The sequence below is a fragment of the Anas acuta genome, chromosome 24, assembly GCF_963932015.1.
Source record: "Anas acuta chromosome 24, bAnaAcu1.1, whole genome shotgun sequence".
NCBI classification, from domain to species: domain Eukaryota; kingdom Metazoa; phylum Chordata; class Aves; order Anseriformes; family Anatidae; genus Anas; species Anas acuta.
The window spans coordinates 5,377,665-5,397,488 of record NC_089002.1 but is presented as its reverse complement, the minus strand read 5'-3'; the positions used below and the strand labels follow the sequence as shown (position 1 = coordinate 5,397,488).

Here is a 19,824-nt window from a genome sequence, read left to right as displayed (position 1 = left end):
CGAGGCGGGGATAAAGGGACAAAATCAGACTTTGTTTATTTAAAAAAATACTTTACAGGAAGAAAAAAAAAAAATTTCTATGCATTCCGCTCGACTATTTTACAAAGGAATAGCTTAACAGTTTGACACTCTCGTACAGTCAGCTACCGGAGGAAATGCACCGCGGCAGAGGGTTCACACAGCGCTTACACCGCTCGTCGTAAAAACCTCGCAAAACACTTGCTAAATGTCAATAAATATACTAAGGCCGCACAAAGCAAACAGTCTTCCAGGCAATTGTACACGTCCTCTGTAGGCAAAGACCTTAGATAAATTAAAACCACAGAAAAAAAAAAAATAATAATAATCTTAGCTGCCAATCCAAATCAAACCACAAAAACAGCAATACAGAACTCTCTTTACACGTTGTACAAAGAAACCAGAAGCATACGTATGCCTTCAGACGCAGTTCGGAGTGCCCCCGTGACGCTTCTTGGGGCCATGTGCTACGGCAGCCCAGGGCCGCCCTGCCCCGGGGGGCTTCTGGTGGGATTTGTGGCCGGACAGACGCAAGGACAGCACGCAGGGCTTCGGGGGGGAAGGTTGCTTTTCTGGGGGAAAAACCAAAATGCTCCTCTTGCACCCCTTAGACAGGCGAACGCCTACAAGCGCTTCGCGTTCCTAGGAAAGGCGGATTTCAGGAGTTTATCACTCAGTTGGTTGAGGCCTGAAAATGGCAGGCCGTGCCAGGAGAAGGACTTTAACTTTTGTCTGTGGTAGAAGATCTGACAATTAGCATCGTCCAGGGGAACTAAACTGTAATGTGTAGATCTGACAGAGTACAGTACGGAGCCCTTTTTCTGTATGGCAAGATCTGTACCTACGAAAAAAGGTTATTATAAATCCCCTGAGAACACTCCAGTGAGTGTCCCACCTTCCTGGAAGAGAATGTGTCAAGTACCAGCACAAAACGACTTCTAGCATGGCTGAAGGAGAGAGGAAAGCGAAGATAACTGATATTTCGTCTTTAAACTGTGTTCTGCTAGTTCACTTGTGCAACTGAGCCACTCCTCTTTATCCTGACAGTTGTTTTATCAACAGCACTGTATTTAAAACAGAACCCTAAGCCTGTAGGCTTAGAATACTTGGTCAAGGAGTAGTTGTCCCCAGTACAAAGCACGAGTGTTTTTCTAGATAGTTGCTGATGACGTAAGCTAAAAAGAAATTAGGCACAAACATCACAGGAGCCACATAAACGGAGAATTGATAGTTTATAGTAACTGAGCAGCACTGGCATTTATGAACTGTTCTGCATCTCTCCTGGTGGTACTCCTGAGATCTATTAAAACAACTCATGAAATATGCCAGTTTGATTATCTCTACATATAAGCTTTTTTATGAAATCTTAGAGAAATTCAAGCAGCTATTTAGTGAGAGATATATTCAGAAATAATTACTTTGACTTAACCAGAGATTTGTTTTGCTCGTACACTAAATGGTTTCAATGCATTACTTTATTTCTGAGTAGCCATAGCTTAAAAAAAATCAACATTCCACATATTATTGTGGAAAATGTTTGCATCTTTCACATCAAAGCATTGTTCTAACTATGCTCTATTGATTTCAGTGGAATTGAAGTGGTTCTAAAGTAATGGCTAGAAAATTTGGCGACCAGCTTCATAAGCAATCTCTCCCATACTACACATCCAGATCTGAGGTGGAGTTTGAAAGCAGTACGTCATTTTGGTTAAAGCATAACAAAGTTGAGAATTTACTTTGGAAACAGATTTTTATAAAGATTGTATACAGTTTGCTCCGCTCTTCCTCAGTCTTCCAAGCATGCTAGAACAGTATCAGCAACATTCAAGCCATTTGAAGGTACATTTCTATATTTAAATTTGGTATTAGATAGATATCACATTAGTAATTGAACTGAATGTAAATAGCGCATGGTACTACAGATCACTTCCCTCCATCCAAAGAGATGCCAGAGCGTTTCTGTGGTATGTCAGGCTATAGGCACAGATTTCACTAAACCTAGAGATCTACAAGCAACCTGAGCCACTCTGGTCTCTTTCCTTTATCCATTTAAAAAATGCTATTAGAATTTACAGAGGGCTTCCAAATTGATCCCCCCTTCATTCTATTTCAGCTTTTAATATAAAGTAGACAATTTGCTGTATGGGGGCTCTTAAGTAGTTTATTGTGCCATTAAAGATGTTTGTGGAATCGCTGAAGTAGCTGCAGATTTGTCCATTCCTGAGTGATTGTACAGTGCTGGCTGACAAAGAACACCCACCTTATTATGTACCTCTACTGACACAACCAAAGAATAGCACATGTGAGAAGGAAAACGGGCACTTGGAAGACTAGCAGACTTCTTAAAGGAAAGAACACCCTTGGGTAATACAATCTTCAAATGTGAAGGATGAACTGAAACCACTATTGCCTGTGAGGAATTTTACTTTGCACAACCCTTAAAGCTATGAAATTCCTCTCAACATAAAAAGTGGAAAAAACCCACCAGAAAACAGACTGCTCATTTATGAACCAGTCTGGATCATCTAGAATTTCTGCTAAGATTAAATTACACCCCTGCATGAATCACATTTTATCATAAAAGCTTTCCATTCTAACACCTTATTTACACAGATTACTAAACAAGTCACTACCACTTCAATCTGTAAGTTAGTTTTAAATTGAAATATTTCCTAGTCCTCATTTTTGTACCGAAGACAATACATACATACACATAAGGAGTAATACAGGTTCTAACTAATCACTGCAGTATCTTCTGATGATTATTTTTCTATCAGTTTAAAATAGTGACCTCTACATTGAGGTGCTAATATGTATATAAAAGCCTACACAAACAATATTGCACAAAGTAAGATTTATCGTAGAGTAACATATTTTAGAGACCCTTATAAAGAGAAGAGTAATAATTGATATTAAAAAGATGCATCCAGAACTAACACAGCATCTCTGCTTTTGTCTAGTCTAACATAGTGTTTCAAATCTTTCCTACCCCACTGAGGATCAGAACAAAGTTATCTGGACACAGCTTAACTTGCACCAAAACCCAACTTGTACTCTAAATGTGGGTAGGGGGAAGGGAGAGGGTGAGAGGGACAGGACTCTTCCTTTTGATGACTGGAAAGGGCAATAATAAATGGGGTAAGTGAAAGTCAAATACAGATTACACATTAACATTTAGAAATATTGAAAGATTGTTCAAGAACTGTTGATAGCTGACACTCTACGTATTTAGCACGTGCCACTGATTTTTCCACAGTACCTGGGCACCCAAAAGCTACACATGGAAACAGCAGTCCAATGCCATAATACTTTTTATTGTGAAACAGTAATACAGAACTTCCTAGAATAAGGACATTCTTGTTGTGTAAGTCAGTTACCAACTCAACGCTATTATATTAAGTGCATCAGTACAAGGGAAAGTGTGGTTCCATTGGACATATATTACGACCTGATCAAAACAAGCTGCCAAGTTGGTTAGCATTTTAAAGCCTTAAAGTGCTCAAAGATAGCAGTTTCCTCCATAAGACTACCAATAGATTCTCTGATTTTGACACTAGTATTAATCATGTTCCGGGAAGATGTACTTTGGAAGCAAAACCCTCACACCAAATACTAATAAGCAGTGCTATGAAAAGTGTTAGGTCAGTAAGTCATTGCATTTCAACAGGATCAGACACTTTCTTCAGTTAATTTTACAGATCACCTTTGTAGGAACTGTAAGAAATACAGATCAATTTCTAGAGCTTGTATATAAACCAACTTGTATATAAACCAACATGTCAACAACAGACATACCAAAAATTTCACAAAACATCAACAAAAGTGCTGTGCTTTCTCTTTTTTTAAGCAATTAAAATGAGATGGGAAAGTTCTTTGTAAGCCTTCTACAAAAACATCACTTTCTGGTGAAGAATAAAGTAAAAACAGGGAAATAACACTGACCAATACAGTTCAATCATTTTATGTTCCTGGAGGAATTTCATTCTGATTTTGAGGAGATATTCAATATCTCTTTACTGAAACAGAAAGAAGTGGTAGACCACTGTTACAGGTTGTACTAAGGGGTTAAAATACAACTTGAATTTTGCATAATCTGTGTAAAAAAGATATGCTTGACATTTTGGAATGTCACCTTTCTCTATAGAATTATAGGCAAGATTTCTCCAATAAAACATAAGCCAGTTATAAAACTATAACTTCACATCAAAATTTTAAAAAGTTGTTAAAAAATGTTTGATTATATACATATCACACAGAAGAGCCTGCATGACCCTGTGGATTGTGTTGCTGATTAGACTCTACTTTAAAAGCTGGAAGGGGCTGGGCCACCTGATGTGGTTGCACAAGTCCTGATATTGAAGAAACAGAGGAAGAAAGCACCCCTGTTGTAAGCTGCATTTCTGTACCTGGTTCTTCAGCCTCTATTTTTACACTCACACATTGTGATTCACCTTCTGACTCTGTCTTTCCAGGAACGCTACTGTTCAAGTTTGAATCGCTTTCTGTACTTTGAGAAGTCTCCCCCACAGGGTGATATTGTTTAAGTCTTATGTGCCAAGCTAAGCTGCAGACTGCTGACACTGTTTTGAACTGATGAATGACATTTCTAGGGATGAAGTAGATGTCATTGTCACACAACTGAATTCTAGCATAGCGAATGCCTTCCCGTCTCATTTGGTTTAGTTTGGCTTCATCCACCCATTGAACACACTGGGAGAAGGAAAGATGGTAAAGTTAGTGGTATACTCTGTTCAGGGTAAACAATTCAGTATCCACCTATTTTCAACACACTTTGTACCTCAATCAGAATGCAGCTATTCAAACAGGTAAGAGTTCATTTTTTAAAATTACATTAAAAAAATCCAATTCTCATTTATCTAATGTGTACATCTTTGAGAGGATGATGAACAGCTGAAAACACTCTACAGTCATAGCTGAAAACAGTAGATTTGACATAAGGCTGCATTGTTTTGGCTGCCAGAACTGAGTTTAGATGCCTTCATATCCTAAGGCAACATCAGGGTATTAAAAAGACAGAAAGAGGCATACATGATTTTTAATCAATTTAAAATTGTTCCTATAGCATTTACTTTCTAGACACTGTTCGTTACTACTAGCTAGTACAGGGAGCTACCTACCCAGCAGGCTTCAGTACTTAGATACTGCATAGACCTCTTATTACCAACAGGAGGTAGAACAAACATAAACAAACCCAAAGGAGAAAGAAGGAAAATGATTAACGTTAAGTTAGCAATACCTCCACCCAGAAATAGTGCTGGGAGATAACAACCCAACCTGACTGCACGCAGTCCTGGGCAGCCTGCCCTAGCTGAACCTGCTTGCGCAGAGGGGCTGGACTTGATCTTAATATGTCACTTCCAACCTCAGTAAATCTGTGATTCTGTGAAAGATACCTGCCATTTCTTATCTTCAAAATTATTACTGAGCAATTGAAAATCCACACATTGTTGAAAAATTACTTAAAAGTATGAAACATTCCACAAGCATTATGTCGAGATGTGAGATGTCAAGATGCGAGATGAATGTTTAAAGGCATTGATACAGTATAAAAGCTGGCATTCCAGTCCCAATGGCAAGGTGCCTGCAGCAATCATTGCAACCCCTAGGACAAGTTAAAAAAAAAAAAAGAGCTTCTGGAAAAGTCACCTGAGACACCCATCAATAATTCCAAAGTGTATAGTTAAAACCTGGGTATCTGAGATAGAAGCTGGAAAGTAATTCCCATTGGACTGAACTACAAGTAAATACCTGCCAGAATCTTTTATGCAAAAAAAACGTTACTTTTATACTGGAGACATATCAGTGGTATATTTTTTCTCTACAGTATACTTTTTGTAATGCATTTATTCCAGATCAGTAGATTTTGCTCTGTGAGGGTTGCTGGTCTCAGGTTATTTCAGTCATCATAACTGTAAAACTAAGACACTGAGGTGAGACTGGCAGAAGAATACAAAGTGATTCACAGCACAGCTCCCAGCTTGGTGGAAAGGAAACAAGGAAAATTGCTTAAGGGAGGCAAGAACTGAGAGCCACTGGGGATGCAGAAGGGCTGGCTATAGAGCAAATCTGAAAGCTATCAGAAGCTATCTCCAAAATACTAAGAATGAGCTGTCAGTAGGAAAGATTAAATACCTGTGACACTGGTGGTTCATGCAGGTCCAACTGAAGTCTCTGCACAACATCAGTGAAATCTTCAGCATGGAAACAAACCACATCTTTGGTTATACGAGGCTGGTCACTCCTAGAAAGAGATAATTACAGGAATTTTTAAACGACTTACAGATAATTGCTTCGTTGAACAAGCTGCTTCAGTTTTCTTCTGGACATGAAATCTAATCACTCCTCAGTAGATATGCATGTTATTTAGGAGAGTAGGTATTATTTGTAGGTTTTTCTTTTTTTTTTTCATTTTACTTTATTGATGCATGCACAACAGAAGTGATGATTTTTGTGGACAAATACTATACTGACATATCAGACAAGGAGGTTCAAATTGCTGCTATACCGAAGTATCCTGTAAATTCTAGAAGCCAAAACTTACCTCAGTTCTTCCATTGTACAATTATACAGAATAATCCTGATTAAAGAAATGTAACAATGCAGTACTTTGAAACTGTAATAAGGACAATATTAGTCAGCTGTTTTTTGTCTAATGGCTGTGAATCGGTAAAGGAAGTTCTGGCAGCTTTTATTCATATGAAAATCTAATAATATCGCTAATGATGCTACCAAAATTCTACTGTAATTGTCCAAAATAACCACGAGAGTCTGTAGTTTCTACGCAAGATTAACAGCAATGCCTTAAGTACACAAAATGAAAAAGCATTGTAGCTATGAAGTTAATTACATCACTGATCTTCAATTACTGTTTACAAGAGTTGCACTAATATACTTGCTAAGGAAATGAACAATCACAGATGATGGTCCAGGTGTGGTATCTTGAGGCTTTTTTTTGTATGTCACTAAAATTTTCTGCAGACTACTGTTACAACTTTTGTACTTCCTCAACAAGAGAGAAAATAATAGATACATAGCTTATATTTCTCACCTCTAGACTGCATTTATTTTACAGGCTTTAGACAACTTCTTTAATGAGGCTTGTTTTCCAACAAGTTTTCTTAAGAGAGAAAAATATTTAGACCTGCCCCCACCCATGGTAATAGTCCCATTTTGGTGGTACTTACCATTCCCCAAACTGCACAGCCTTCAGAACACCTACAGCAGCCGTACTCTGCCAGTCAAATCCTTGACCCACATGATCAGCGTGAGCCCTCGTTCGGTCTTCAAACAGAACCTCACGGGGCTCACTGGTCCGAGGTAGGTACTGGAGATTCTTTATTTCATTCATTGACCTATAACATGATTAAAAGGCATACTAAAAAATATGGCAGACTACTCAGAAAATAAATGCTTGTATTAAAATACTCCTGAAGTATTGTATACAGCAGGCTTCAAAGTCAAAGACCAACTTTATCTAGGTATTGGACAATAAAAGATTGAATCAAATACAACTAAGTACGATTCAGGTTATGAGATCAAACTTCATAAAATAACAAATGCAATTGCTAAAAAAAAATTTATATTTTTTTCCACCTGTGGTAAAAACATTCTTCCAGAAACTTAATGGCAAGTAAAATAGAGCTATTTAAAAAGATACTTAATTATTTAATTATTTAGAAGTATCTCCAGAAATTCTGCTGGAAATTATGATTAAAATACCCTTCCAATTCTTAAGCTCCTAAAATTTCTATAGCACACTCTTTCTGAGAAAGATGGCAAGTTTATATATGTGCACCATATTATTTCCTGAAAAGGAAGACAGTATCACAACTGTTTTAGCACTAATAAAAAATCCAACTCTAATGGTGTAAAGAATCTGATATGTTTAAGAGCATTTCACCCACATAATTAGTTCTTTCCACGGAAGTTAGCTGAATAAGCATATCTCCTGAAGGACAATCAAAACAGGTGCCAGTATTAATGAAGCATTCATCAAGGACATATTATAATAAAAAGTGATGAAATAAAATAACCATCATAAATAACACATTATATATAAAATAGCAGTTTTGTTCTCAAATCTAAAGCATACGTAACTGCACTGTTTTTCGTTTAATACAGAAAAAAGCATTACCGGCGTCGCTTGAATGGTGATTTTGGCATATCAGCTGTTGGGATCATCTGCTCTCCTGGTCTCACCCACATTATGGGACCATCATCACTTTGTGACCTGCACTGAAGTCTGAGACTAGAAAGAGTACCCCAGGGCAAAGTCATCTAAGAAAACAGAGCACAAAGCACTGAATGAGATGGATATATTAAACAGTGTCTTTAGTAAAACTAGTTTGAACCTACTGTCAGAGAAATAGTATAAAAACTGACATTCTGAGAGGTAAAATATATTGCAAGCTACCTTTACCTAACTTAGGTTTTTAGGGAAGTAGATAAATGATCAGGTAGTGTGTGTGTATATATATGATAATAAACTCCACTTAATTTTTGAATTATTTCCAAAACTGTAGCAAGTCAGTTCAACACCTTTCATTTGGGCACAGGAACGAACGTACCTCAATCTTCGGTAGTTCCAATGATAAACACATCAATGGAGAAAATATTTGTAAGGTTTCTAATTACTTTAAAATATATGAAACTTCATAATCATTTAAATATCTATAGGTCTTTAAAGAAAGCACAAGTTACTGCTTACTCTCAGAAATGGAGATTCTTCTAACATATCTAGAAATTCTGGGAAGTAGTCCCCAACTTCTTCATCAACAGCTCCAACAAGACTGATCTGCCGCATTGGTCCTGCTCTGTAGGTTCCACAGCAGTATGTTCGATTGACCTGAGTAGCCAGAAAGGAAAAAACACCACCACTTAAGTTTCAAGAGATTGAACACTGGGCTATGGCCTAGTGCATTATATTAAAAATCATACAAACCTACAACTATTTCATTAGAGATGTCTCTAGGAATATGCAAAGAGACTGTTTGGAACGTTCTTATCTGTAGGGTACCCCAGGAGAAAATAACTCCTGTTCAAATGACTGATAGAACATGCTTCTATAGGTTGAATAATAGCAAGTTAGTATTTGACTAATTCAGGAACAACTCAACGCTTTCATGCTGACTTGAGAAAATCGCCATGTGAAGTTTCTTTGCAACTCAGTTTAAGCTTGCTGGTGAAAGACTATTTATTAGCACAGCTGTGTATTGCTTCTACATTTCAAACTGTATACTACTGAAATATGTACATTCTGCATTTCAGTCATGCCCTGAAGGTCTTCCCCTATGACCAGTGAAAAATCTTTGTCCCCTGCAGGTAGTGGTTCTGACAATGTTGCAATAACAATGAACTTTGGGACCTGAGAGGTCTAACCAGAAATCAGTGGTCAGGTGTACATTTTGGTGTTTATCTACAACAATCTTAAGATTACCATTTGTAACAACCTGCTGTCACACCTGTGACCAGAAACACCTTAATCTGTTTTTTGACATCCCATGCAGCAGTGTCCCACTTTCTCAGGTCTTCTGGATACTTTTCTTGCCAATTTCCCATACCCAGAGGAGAACCAGCAGCAAGACTCCATCATTCTCCAGCCTTTTTGTATGGACTGCAGCTGTAATGTGCCACATTGCCACAGAGTACATTGTATGTAGATGCTGCAGCTATTCAGTCTTAAAAGATCACCAATTCTGCAATAATTAGTCTGTATTCTGCAATAATTAGTCTGTATTCTCAAATTCATCTGAACTCCAACCTTCCATCACTCTTCAGCAGCCTCCGTATATTCATCGTATGGCTCCAGTGGTGCAAAGTTACAGCCCAGCACAGAGATGTGTGTGAAGTAATTAGTTCTAAAGCACTGTGCTTAGTTTTTCAGACAATAAAACAAGTGTAGGTAAACTACTCCATGAAGTCATTAGAAGTAAATTAGGATAGATTAATAAAGACTTAGAGCTACTGCTGCTATTTTATCCTGTAGCAGCAACCACAGATACTGGGAATAATTATAGGAGTTCAGTTCACTCCTTTTTCCAGGGTCTTCTTTGTTTAGCTTTGTGTATAGCCAGTTGACAGTTCCGCAGTGATCGGACACATTGGTACTTCAGTGAAAAGCTAAGGTGATTTCACATACAGCTTTATTCCTCAGCCCAAAGCTCCCTGCTATACCACATCACCTCTCCCTGCAGATACACGGCTTTACATCCATGCTCTGGTCCTTAAACCTGTTAAGCTTAACTGCCTGGTGCTATTAAAGTAAATGAGAAAGACTATTTCCAGCTGAGTTATGGTCTACTGTAATGACTTGAGGTTCACTAGTACTTCACAGGTGTTTGTCATGAAAATCAAAATTAAGTGGTAAACACCACATGCAAGATTTTCCTTTAAAGAGTAGTGTTTTCAAAAGGAATAGAAAATGAGGAGCTTTGACATTACTTTTAATTTACTGGAACAAGATTCAAAAATAGAGAATGAGAGCTAGAAAGAAAACACTGAAAATACTTTTAGGAAATCTCAGATTTCTGTTTAGTTTCAGTGTAAACACATGCTGTTTTTAATTCTCAAGTGTTTATATTCCTTTAAGTTATTAAAAACTACCTGCCAACTCATTGCTGTCCCAGCAGGCTGGGGTATTCATCTCAAGCACCTCAGTAGTCACCACTGTTAGATTTCAGCAGTTTAATATTGTCAAAAAAATCCCTAATATGTAGCTTGTCTCTCCTCAATTCCTTCAGAGCTGTACTAACCCAATTCAGTGGTATTAGTATTTGTGGTCTTAACAATATGGACTACGCTAGGACCTTGCATACTAAGAAATGTGTTCATTGCTGTCTGAAAGAACAAGCATTTCAGTATCAGAATAAGCCAGAGCCAATACAAGCAAAAACACAGCACATTCAGTGTTAAATATTTTAATATACAGAAATCAAAAATGATATAGTATAAATTCACATTGGAGTGATTTGCTTTAATTATTCAGTTTGCATTCAGTTGCATCTGTTGTCAGGGCAGTGAGAACTGCCCTGAGAACAGAGAAATTCACCTTGCAAATGAACTAACCATTAGATTTTGTGAAGTCTTCCAGATTCAAGACCTTACTTTGAACAGAAGACACCTCCTATTGATACTCATTTTGTCTGAACGGGTACAAAACCAGTTGAACGTTGTACAAGCCAGCACTCAAGTTAACTTCCAGTGAATTTGATTTCTTGACACAACACAGCATGGTTCAGTACAGCACATGAGTTCACACATATGAAAGGTTCACCTTAAAATTGAGGTGATTTACTTGAGCATCCTCAACTGACAATAAAATCAGTGTTAGAGCATACAATCTTCCTGTGACATGCTTAATTTGCAAAGGCATGATGTTCTATAACATACAATTGTTTTGTATATTTTCTCATACAGGAAGGTCCAGAAGTGTAACTTAAATTGGTCATTCCTTAGTGCTGCCAAGGAATAGCCGTAAGCCTGAGTTATCCTCTCTGTTCTCTGAAGCAGAGCATTTTAGCCACCTCTAAAGGTAAGCTAGCTTGCAGGACTCGAGCTTTTGCAGAACGCATCTGCCCTAGTTGAAGCCATCATGCATTTAAGTGCATCTTTAAACTATTATAGCATTGCCTATACTCTGAAGACTCGTGTTTCAGTTGTCTTAGAAGTGTGACAGCTATTTCCATACATGCTTGTTCAGTGTGTGAACCACACTAACATACTTCAACTGGAGAAGATTAATCAGGCATGCCAAAGCTGGGTTTAGAGAGGCATTTCAACCTAACTGAACCTAGTGTCATGACTCAAGTTTAGAGTACTTAAAATAGAATTGAAATACCAGCATACACTGTAACCCTGGGAAGCCTCTTATTCATTACCATACATTCCTCACATATATTTATAGTACAAGCTATTCATGTTCACAAGACCAAGACATCCACCAGGAAAGAGTATTATTGTTAAATATCCAGTTGGCACCATTTAGCTATTTTAGGGGACCATCACATACACTCAAAGTAAATTAGAATGCAATCATGATGTCAGAGAACATGGTGTAAGTAACTAATACAGAAGACTTTGAAACTTTGCTTGTAGACAAGCCTCACATCTGTATAGCACATGCAGAAATGTGCATTATGTAGAAGTGCTCTGCTGATAGCAGCTGTCTGTATGCTCATACATTGAGCTGATCTTGGAGCAATATGCACTCTGATGCAGCTGTCAGCGCAAGGAATTACTTAGTCCACAAAGTAGAAGCTGTTCTAAAGTGCTGCAGAGCTATCAATTGTCAAAGAAGCTCATAAGGTAAGTAGTGCAATTACTAATTTAATGGTTACTATGATAAATGCTGGACACTATTAAAAGACACTGCAAGTTACTATACAGTAACTCTGTAAGGCAGTAACTGCTTTTCCAATGCAAATCTAGCTTACAACTACTTGGTAATCTTCAGAGAGATCCAGACAGCCCACCACAAGCATTACAGTGTCAAAGTCTGTTGCTAAAGGACATCTGTTCCAGCAGTGCTGAAGTGCAGTGGACTGTGGCATTCCAGATTTTTCCTTCCAAAGGACAAGTATTTGAGACCTTAACTTCATCTAAAGGCTTAGAAAGAAACATCAGTTTGAATCTGTTTTCAGTCTAGACTGAACAGAAAAAAAAGTTAATTCCATCTGCTACAAACTTACCTAAACTGCAACATTGCTGCATATTCAAGACTTTTCCAAGCTTGATGACAGGAGTCAAGTGTAAGACTCCAGGATGGAAATCTCTTAAAGCTAGCTGTTACTACTGTTGCATCCATTTAAGTTGCATGAGATAGTTTGAGACCTTGACTCAAGACCAGCTTTCAGAGCTAAGTTTCTCTCCCCAAAACCAACCATGAAAAGGTTTTACTTCTACAGAATTTAAGGTAGTTTAAGCCTATACACTACCTTGATGTTCACAGTGAAGTGAAAGTCTTTGTCAATGAAAAAGAGAAGCCATTCCACTCATCTCTCTGAAATTGGAAAACAACTACCAAGTAACACCCTGCATCTGCTGCTGATGTTAAAAAAAAAAACTTATCTACTGTGCATGACATACTGAACCTGAAAGGCACTGTCGCTGCAAATACTACAACTGCCTTTTCCTTCAAAGGATCTTTTTTGTTTTTGCTTTGCGATCTAACCAACTGTTAATACAGACTTGCCTATTGTTCAAACAGCATGGGTTCTTCCCAGCTCAGAAGATAAACCAGTAGAGATCTGTCTACAGGTCAGGGTTAGCGGTGTCTGAAATGTGATTCACTGTGCACACAAGAGAACTTTGAGCAGAAACAATCACAGTAGAAGTCCCAACATCTTTTTTACCTGCTTAGGAAAAAATTATGCCTCACCTATTTTAGGCCATCCCCATTCTGTATTAATGAAGTTACTCAAATCCAGATGTTACACAACTTGCATGCCTTTAAGCCGTTCTTACCTGAGAGTGAAAATTTGAAATTGTTGTTGTTTCAATGTCCTTCTTGCCCAAAATTTCCATTTTCACTGGAGTGTTAGGAAAGTTAAAAGCAAAGTAATCCAGGAAGTCCGGTAAATAAGCAGCTGCTCCATGTACTATTGCTAAAGCATAGTAAGCTGCATTTTTATCGTTTTCACTGAATGACAAAGCAAGGAACTCTTCTGCAAATCTCTCCATCTCCACTGGAGACAAAAATGAGAGTTCATCCATGTAAGCATGAAGAACCAGAGCGCCACCGTTAGACTGATGTTCTTCGTGAATGAAGTTACTAAATTTAGTGCCAGTTTTCAAGAAGCTGCTGCGAACAGAATGCTCCTGGTGCGTCACAAATGGTGTTTGTACTCCCTGGGGCACTCTGTACTCCTGCATACCCAAATTCAGTCTGCAGAGCTGCTCATCCTTAAGATACCTGAAGGATTCCTTGTTTATTTCTAAGTTATCACAATGTCCTTGAGACAAAGTCTCTTTGTCAATGCGAGTAAGTCCAGCACACACCGTCTGCACTTCTTTGTTGTACATCTTCAGGCGTTTTCCCCTCATATCTTCCCGGTGTTTCTTTTTCTTTTTTTTCTTTATCTTCTTCATTATAAGACTGTCAGCTCGCTGGGTTTTGCCATTTTCGTCTTGAGTTTCTGGCAGCAATAACAGAGAGGAGATTAGAGTTCTGCAATTGTAGCATATTCACACAAAATGAATGAAGACCTCACTTCCTAAGGCTATCTATTCCCACAAAGACTGACCAATGGTAGCACCTTGTCTTTTGGCTTACAAGACAATTATAGAATAAAAACATGCAGTACACCTCTGTTATGCAAGGAAGCTTTGAATTAAGAAAAACACCCAAATTCAAGTTTAGTATTTTAGAAATATTTTGATTAGTAACAACTTCATTAGAATACCTTTAAAAGGAATGCTTATTTCAGAGCATCTAAATTAAGACATCATTAACTTCTGACATTTAAGGCAGTGAATGGGAAGAGGATAAACAACTATGCATAACATTCAGACTTCCCTTACAGAATACCTCCCTGATTTTGGATCCAAAACATAGAAGCAAAGGAGAATGCTGCCAAAGATGTGCAAGCGTTATTAACATTTAGAAGAAAAAGAAACTTAGAGCAGTTCACTTTCTGGCAAAAAAAAAAAATAAAAATCTTTGACTACTGATCTTTCTTACTGAAGCTTAGAACAGATATTTCCAAGACACTGAGGATATTGCTAAACAAAATTAAGTTTCAAATCCAGCTGACACTTCTGATAAAGTAAAATATAAAGCTATTTGTAACACAGTTGGTATCTGGTTTCATCATAAAATTGTGCTGTGCATTAATACATAATCTTTTGTCTGACAATGTCCAAAAAAGGATTTTAACTGGTAGCACTACTCACAGCCCGCTTAGTCTGACAGTTACCAGGCTGCACAAGGCATGGCAGAAAGCAAAGTACATGGCAAAAAGAGGTCATTCGGACTGCAGAAGCCTATTAGACGTACTAGCGATTAGATGTGTTTTTAAGTCTGCTCTACTAAACTGGCAACAGACTTTGCAGTTCTTCAAAAGCTATCCCAAGGCATTCAGTCCTCAGTTAACAGCTTGCTGAAAGGCCCCCAGAGGGAATGTATACTGGCCTTTATCAGAACACAAGTATCAAAATATCACATCCATGTTTTCAGCCACCTTGCCCTAGCCTGTTTTACAGTTGACTATATAGTTAATTCAGAGCTAAAAACCCTACACTTTTTTTTTTAGGGTTCAGTTTTTCCAAGTTAAAATACTGAAAGGTTAGGGCAACAAGTGCTAAGAATCAGTTCTGTCAAGCAAAATGTAGCAGCTTAATTGCTTATCTTTTAGTGTTAAGAAATAATTCACACAATGTAGCAAGTGACAGAGATGCAATCTGATGCTCAGCTGCTAAAAAGCTCAATTGTCAGAATTTTAATCTGCTCAAACCAAAGAACTGGTTTATGCCAATGATGCACATACCTAAGTGCCACACTGTCAGGACCACTATGGGGATCAGAACAGCCAGCTGTTGACATTAATAGCTGACTAGAACACGCAATAGCTAAACTTTCACCAATTTCCCATAGCACAAAATCTTGTGCTAAGTTTCCTTTCTTTGCCCATAAAGTGATACAATTTCTATTCCATCTTTATTCTCTTGCTCTAATTTGTAGTTAAAGAAAAAAATTGTATTGCACTGATCTATGAGGAAAAGCTATAATAAACACACATAGCTTCAAGTTATTTAGTTTAACCACGGTGTTTAACTGTGTCATTAATAATTTGGTCTCAGCGCTCTTTACTTGAGATGGCTGACCTTCACAACAGCCTGCTGTAACGAACAGAATTACTCACGAAGCAAAGAAATAGTTGATTGCTTAATGCTAACTTCGTACAACTGTCCTAGGACCTGAAATACAAGTTTTCCACAGTACTGCTGCTATGCCTTGCTCTTACAGACAGCAAGTGTCCTTATTTTTCATTACAACCATGGAAACCTTGAGAAGACAGTTTCAGCTGAGACACCAAAACAACTGGTACAGTTCTTTGAACCAGCTTCCCTGGAAGTCTCAGAAGTGAAGCTTGCACAAGCTTACTCAGTCACTGAGCTACGACATACAGGTACTGCTTCGCTAGCTGCAACAAGCAGACTAACCACACAGGTGATCTTAGACCTGATGTGTCCAGAGAGTCCAAGTCCAAGCTGAAACTACAGAAGAGTTTCAAGTGTCCACAGGGCTGCTGGGAACACTTCCTTGCAGGTGTTTCTCAGTTAATTTTTAGATATTAAAGGTGTCTTATTTGAAAGATTTCTTATTATACTAATTGTAGATTTTTTTTTATTTTTTTAGAAGTCAGATAAGCTCAAGTTCTAATTAAGAATATCTTCCTGTTTGAAGATACTCCCTAATAACAGACCTACACTTAACACCCTGAATTTTGGGGCATCCATCAAACACTGGTCCATTTTCAGGATAAAAGCCACCCAGACCCCCTTCCACTGCCACATCCTCTGAACACAACTGAGTCCCAGGATTACAGTCAAAGTAACCACTGCAGCAGAGGAAGCTTGACAGTGACATTTGGGGAATGCCTGACAGTCTTGATAGAAATATAGTTTTTACTTTAAAACAGTGGAAAGTCTCCAGCATTTCGTATACCAAAACAAACTCATCAGCAGACTATGGGTTCCCACAGCAAGGTAGAATAACAGCACTGTCAATAACAGCTTCTCTGAAATTACCACACAATTGAACGCCCTAGTCACTATCACTATTAGCAACAAAAAAACACTGGAGATGTTTAATATAACCTGTGGCCAAAGATAAGAATATAAGCAAGAAACAGGCAGCTTGATTAGATTATACATTGAAATAAGAATAGTGAAAGAAAAAAAATAACTCCCTCCCCAAACCCACTCTATATGCAGTCTAGGACATATAATGAAAAGCTTCAGACTTTGTTAGCAAGCAGCTTTCCTTTGCAAATCTGGAATTCAGATGGTAATTTTAATTACTGTTTAAGCCTTCATTAAAGGAGGTCTTATTTGGTTATTGGCCTAGAACCGGCACACAGAAGCATTCCCAGGCTAAGACGGCATACTCCTTGTATTCCTTCAGCTTTTATCAACGCTCATCAAGCTAAAATTTGAGGACTACATTCTAATAGCTTTGAGAGCTATTATTCAAAGACAGTGGTTTAGCAGCACTGAACAACAGCGAGAAGTGCACTTCTGCATGATCACTTCGTCTTTATCAACCAAGCAACTTTTATCTTCATCTCCACAACAGCTTTGCCCGTTCTTCAGACAGCACTAGCGAGTTTACGCTACAGACCTAAGCTTTGTAAGCACATACATTTTAGTTTTTTTTGGCACAAAACTTTCATGCATACTCCTGGAGTATAATTCATAATATATTAACTTTATCGCAGTTGCTTCTGCTCGCGTTGGGTGCTCATACTAAGAGGCTTTCTGTGAAACACTTACCCTGCACTGTACTGAGAGAGAGGGACCTTAAACCCAGATTCCTGTCTGAAAAACTGAGGCATTTATTTAATAAAAATAAAATAAAACCAGCAGCTTCTCGTTTCTAGCCTACATTAACGTAGGCAGAGTAAGAAGGAAGCTTTACTATGCGAGTGCTTGTGTTTTGAAGCTGCGCCGAGGGCAGCTCTGCCCAGCAGCAGCATGACAGCAGGCTGGGAGCGCTCCCGATCCTCACACAGCACCTGCTTCTCAGCTCCCCCTGCACCGCTCCCAGGGGAAACACGAAGCCTCCCGGAGCTCCGGCTGCACACCCAGGCACGGAGCGAGCCCTGAGCGAGCAGCGCTGACAGAGCCGCTCCCCCTCAGCCCAGGCGGGACAGGGCCGCGGGGCCGCCCTCAGCGCCGGGCCCTGTGCCGCGAGCGGCGCCCCCCCAAGCCCCTCGCTCACCTCTCTTGCTGGGCCTCCCGGCCGCACCATCCGCGGGGCTGCTCCGCCTCGCCTTCTGCGGCTGCCCCGCGGCCAAACGGCCGGGCTCGGGGGCGACAGCGGCGGCGGGGCGATGCCGGTGGTGGTGGTGGCGCCGCTCCTCCAGCGCTGCGGACGGCGGCGGGGGCGGGAGGCCGAGAGGGGAGAAGGCGAAGAGGCCGGCGGCGGGCAGGCCGGGCAGGGCGGCCGGGGGCAACGGCTCCGCCGGGCCGGGCCCCGCCAACAGCTGCTGGCTCAGCCGGGCCCGCTTACCGCCCCCCGCAACCGCCGCTTCACCGGAAGGGCCCCGCCGCCGCCTCCCGGTGCCGCGCGGCCGGCCGGGCCGGTCCCCTGAGGGGAGCGGGGGCGGCTCCTCGGCGGCCCGGGACACGGCGCGCACCGCGGCGACCTGCGCGGCCATTTCACAGGCTCCCTCACACACATTTAAATGGCCCGAGCGCCAGCGGGCAGCGCGCAGGCGCGGCGTGGGGCACCCTGGGAGCTGTAGTTCGCGGCGGCTGTGTCGGGAAGCGTAGTCCGTCGTAGTCCGTCCACCCGCGCAGGCGCGGGCCGCGGCTCGGCCGGCCCCGCCGCCGGGCCAATGGCCGTTAACGGGCGGTGCGTTAACGGGGGGGGGCGGGGCTGTGCCTCAGGGGTGGTTCGGAAATGGCGGCCGCCGCCTCACGGGGGCCGTGTGGGGGTTCTTCTCACTGCAGCACAGTTCAGACCCACAAAGTGCCAAAAAATAAAAAAAAATAAAATCACACACACACACAAAAACAAAAAGTAATGTATTTTCAAATTAGTTTCACATTTATTCGTCTGATCTTGCATTCAGGACTTGATCTATATGGAGGGGAGCATTTAATGCCGTGCAGGGTTGTTTGGTTGTGTGACTGACAACGGGACTTTAAAAGTTTGAAGTGTTTGTGTAGAAGCAAAATACAGAAGAGTACGCTATCCCCAAGGGAAATGTAGAAAACTGCCTGTTGCTGCTCAGGTTTAAAGTTTTCCCTTAAAAGGTGTAAGCATCTGTTAAGGTGTATGAAAAGGCATAATCAGCTGTTTGAGTACAATTCTTACGTATACACGAACATTTTCCTCTCTAGTTTCCAGCTTCTGGTTCCCAGGGGCTCCTTGCCTGCACCTGGGTTAAGGCGAGCAGGGCACGGGGCTTCTGTGTGATTTGGGGGGGTGTTAAGCAACCCCTGGCTCTGCGGGAGCTGGTGGCACTGAGAGGGCTCTGCCTGCCTCCCAGGTGTGGGATTTGCTCTTTGTTGGTGTGGAGCAATCCCCTGTGGGGCTGTGCCTGGACAGGGCTGTGCCTGGGCCCTGCTTCCCCATGCCCTAAATATTAGGGTATTTGGGCACAGGGTGGCTGCCTGGGTCTCCCTGTGGGGACAGATCCTTTTCCTGCTTAGCTGGGGAAAAGGAAAGCAGTGGGGGAGGAAAGCAGTGGGGGATCTCTGCGGCTTCCTGAGGGGGGAAGCGGAGGCACCGGGCTCAGCAGTGCAGGATGTGGGGGAACGGCTCGGAGCTGCACCAGGGCAGCCTCAGCCTGAGCAACCAGCAGTAATTCCTCATGGTGAGGGCGGCCGGGTGCTGCTGGCTGCCATCAGCCCCCGCCTCATTAACAGACGGAGCCCTCATTAAAACGCTTTAACTGCCTGGCCCCAAAGCGCTCAGCTGAGGGTCCCCTTGGGGCTGTTTGGTTGCAAAGAGGACCCTTGGGGGGAGAGAGGGGGTTCGGTCCCAGGGGGGAGAAGCAGCCACAGGCCTGCGTGGTGGCGAGGCCGGGTGCCACGGACTACACATCCCGGCAGCCCCGC

The 19,824-nt window shown here is 40.9% G+C and overlaps 1 protein-coding gene across 2 annotated transcripts; it reads right to left on the bottom strand.

Moving 5' to 3' along the window:
- Positions 1 to 11: 11 nt before the first annotated feature.
- RSBN1 (round spermatid basic protein 1) lies at positions 12 to 18,457 on the bottom strand. 2 transcript variants are annotated; one of them, XM_068660104.1, is made up of 7 exons: positions 17,978 to 18,457; positions 13,501 to 14,171; positions 8,747 to 8,884; positions 8,174 to 8,316; positions 7,224 to 7,391; positions 6,172 to 6,280; positions 12 to 859 (listed from the first exon to the last, which is right to left on the bottom strand). In XM_068660104.1, the coding sequence occupies exons 1-7, from the start codon at positions 18,414 to 18,416 to the stop codon at positions 791 to 793; spliced, it is 1,737 nt and encodes a 578-aa protein (XP_068516205.1). In that variant the 5' UTR covers positions 18,417 to 18,457; the 3' UTR covers positions 12 to 790. The 2 variants fall into 2 exon arrangements, with proteins under 2 accessions (XP_068516205.1, XP_068516204.1); XM_068660103.1 differs by lacking the exon at positions 12 to 859 and adding an exon at positions 3,312 to 4,728 and having other exon boundaries at positions 17,978 to 18,456.
- Between the last annotated feature and the right edge of the window lie 1,367 nt (positions 18,458 to 19,824).

Bases quoted from the DNA above. Each gene is read 5' to 3' on its own strand.
- RSBN1 (XM_068660103.1), bottom strand. From the start codon at position 18,416: ATGGCCGCGCAGGTCGCCGCGGTGCGCGCCGTGTCCCGGGCCGCCGAG. The intron at 8,885-13,500 runs GTAAGAACGGCT...CTGGCTACTCAG, and splicing joins TTTCAAATTTTCACTCTCAG to GTCAATCGAACATACTGCTG. The intron at 8,317-8,746 runs GTAAGCAGTAAC...CTGTTTTCTTAG, and splicing joins AAGAATCTCCATTTCTGAGA to ATGACTTTGCCCTGGGGTAC.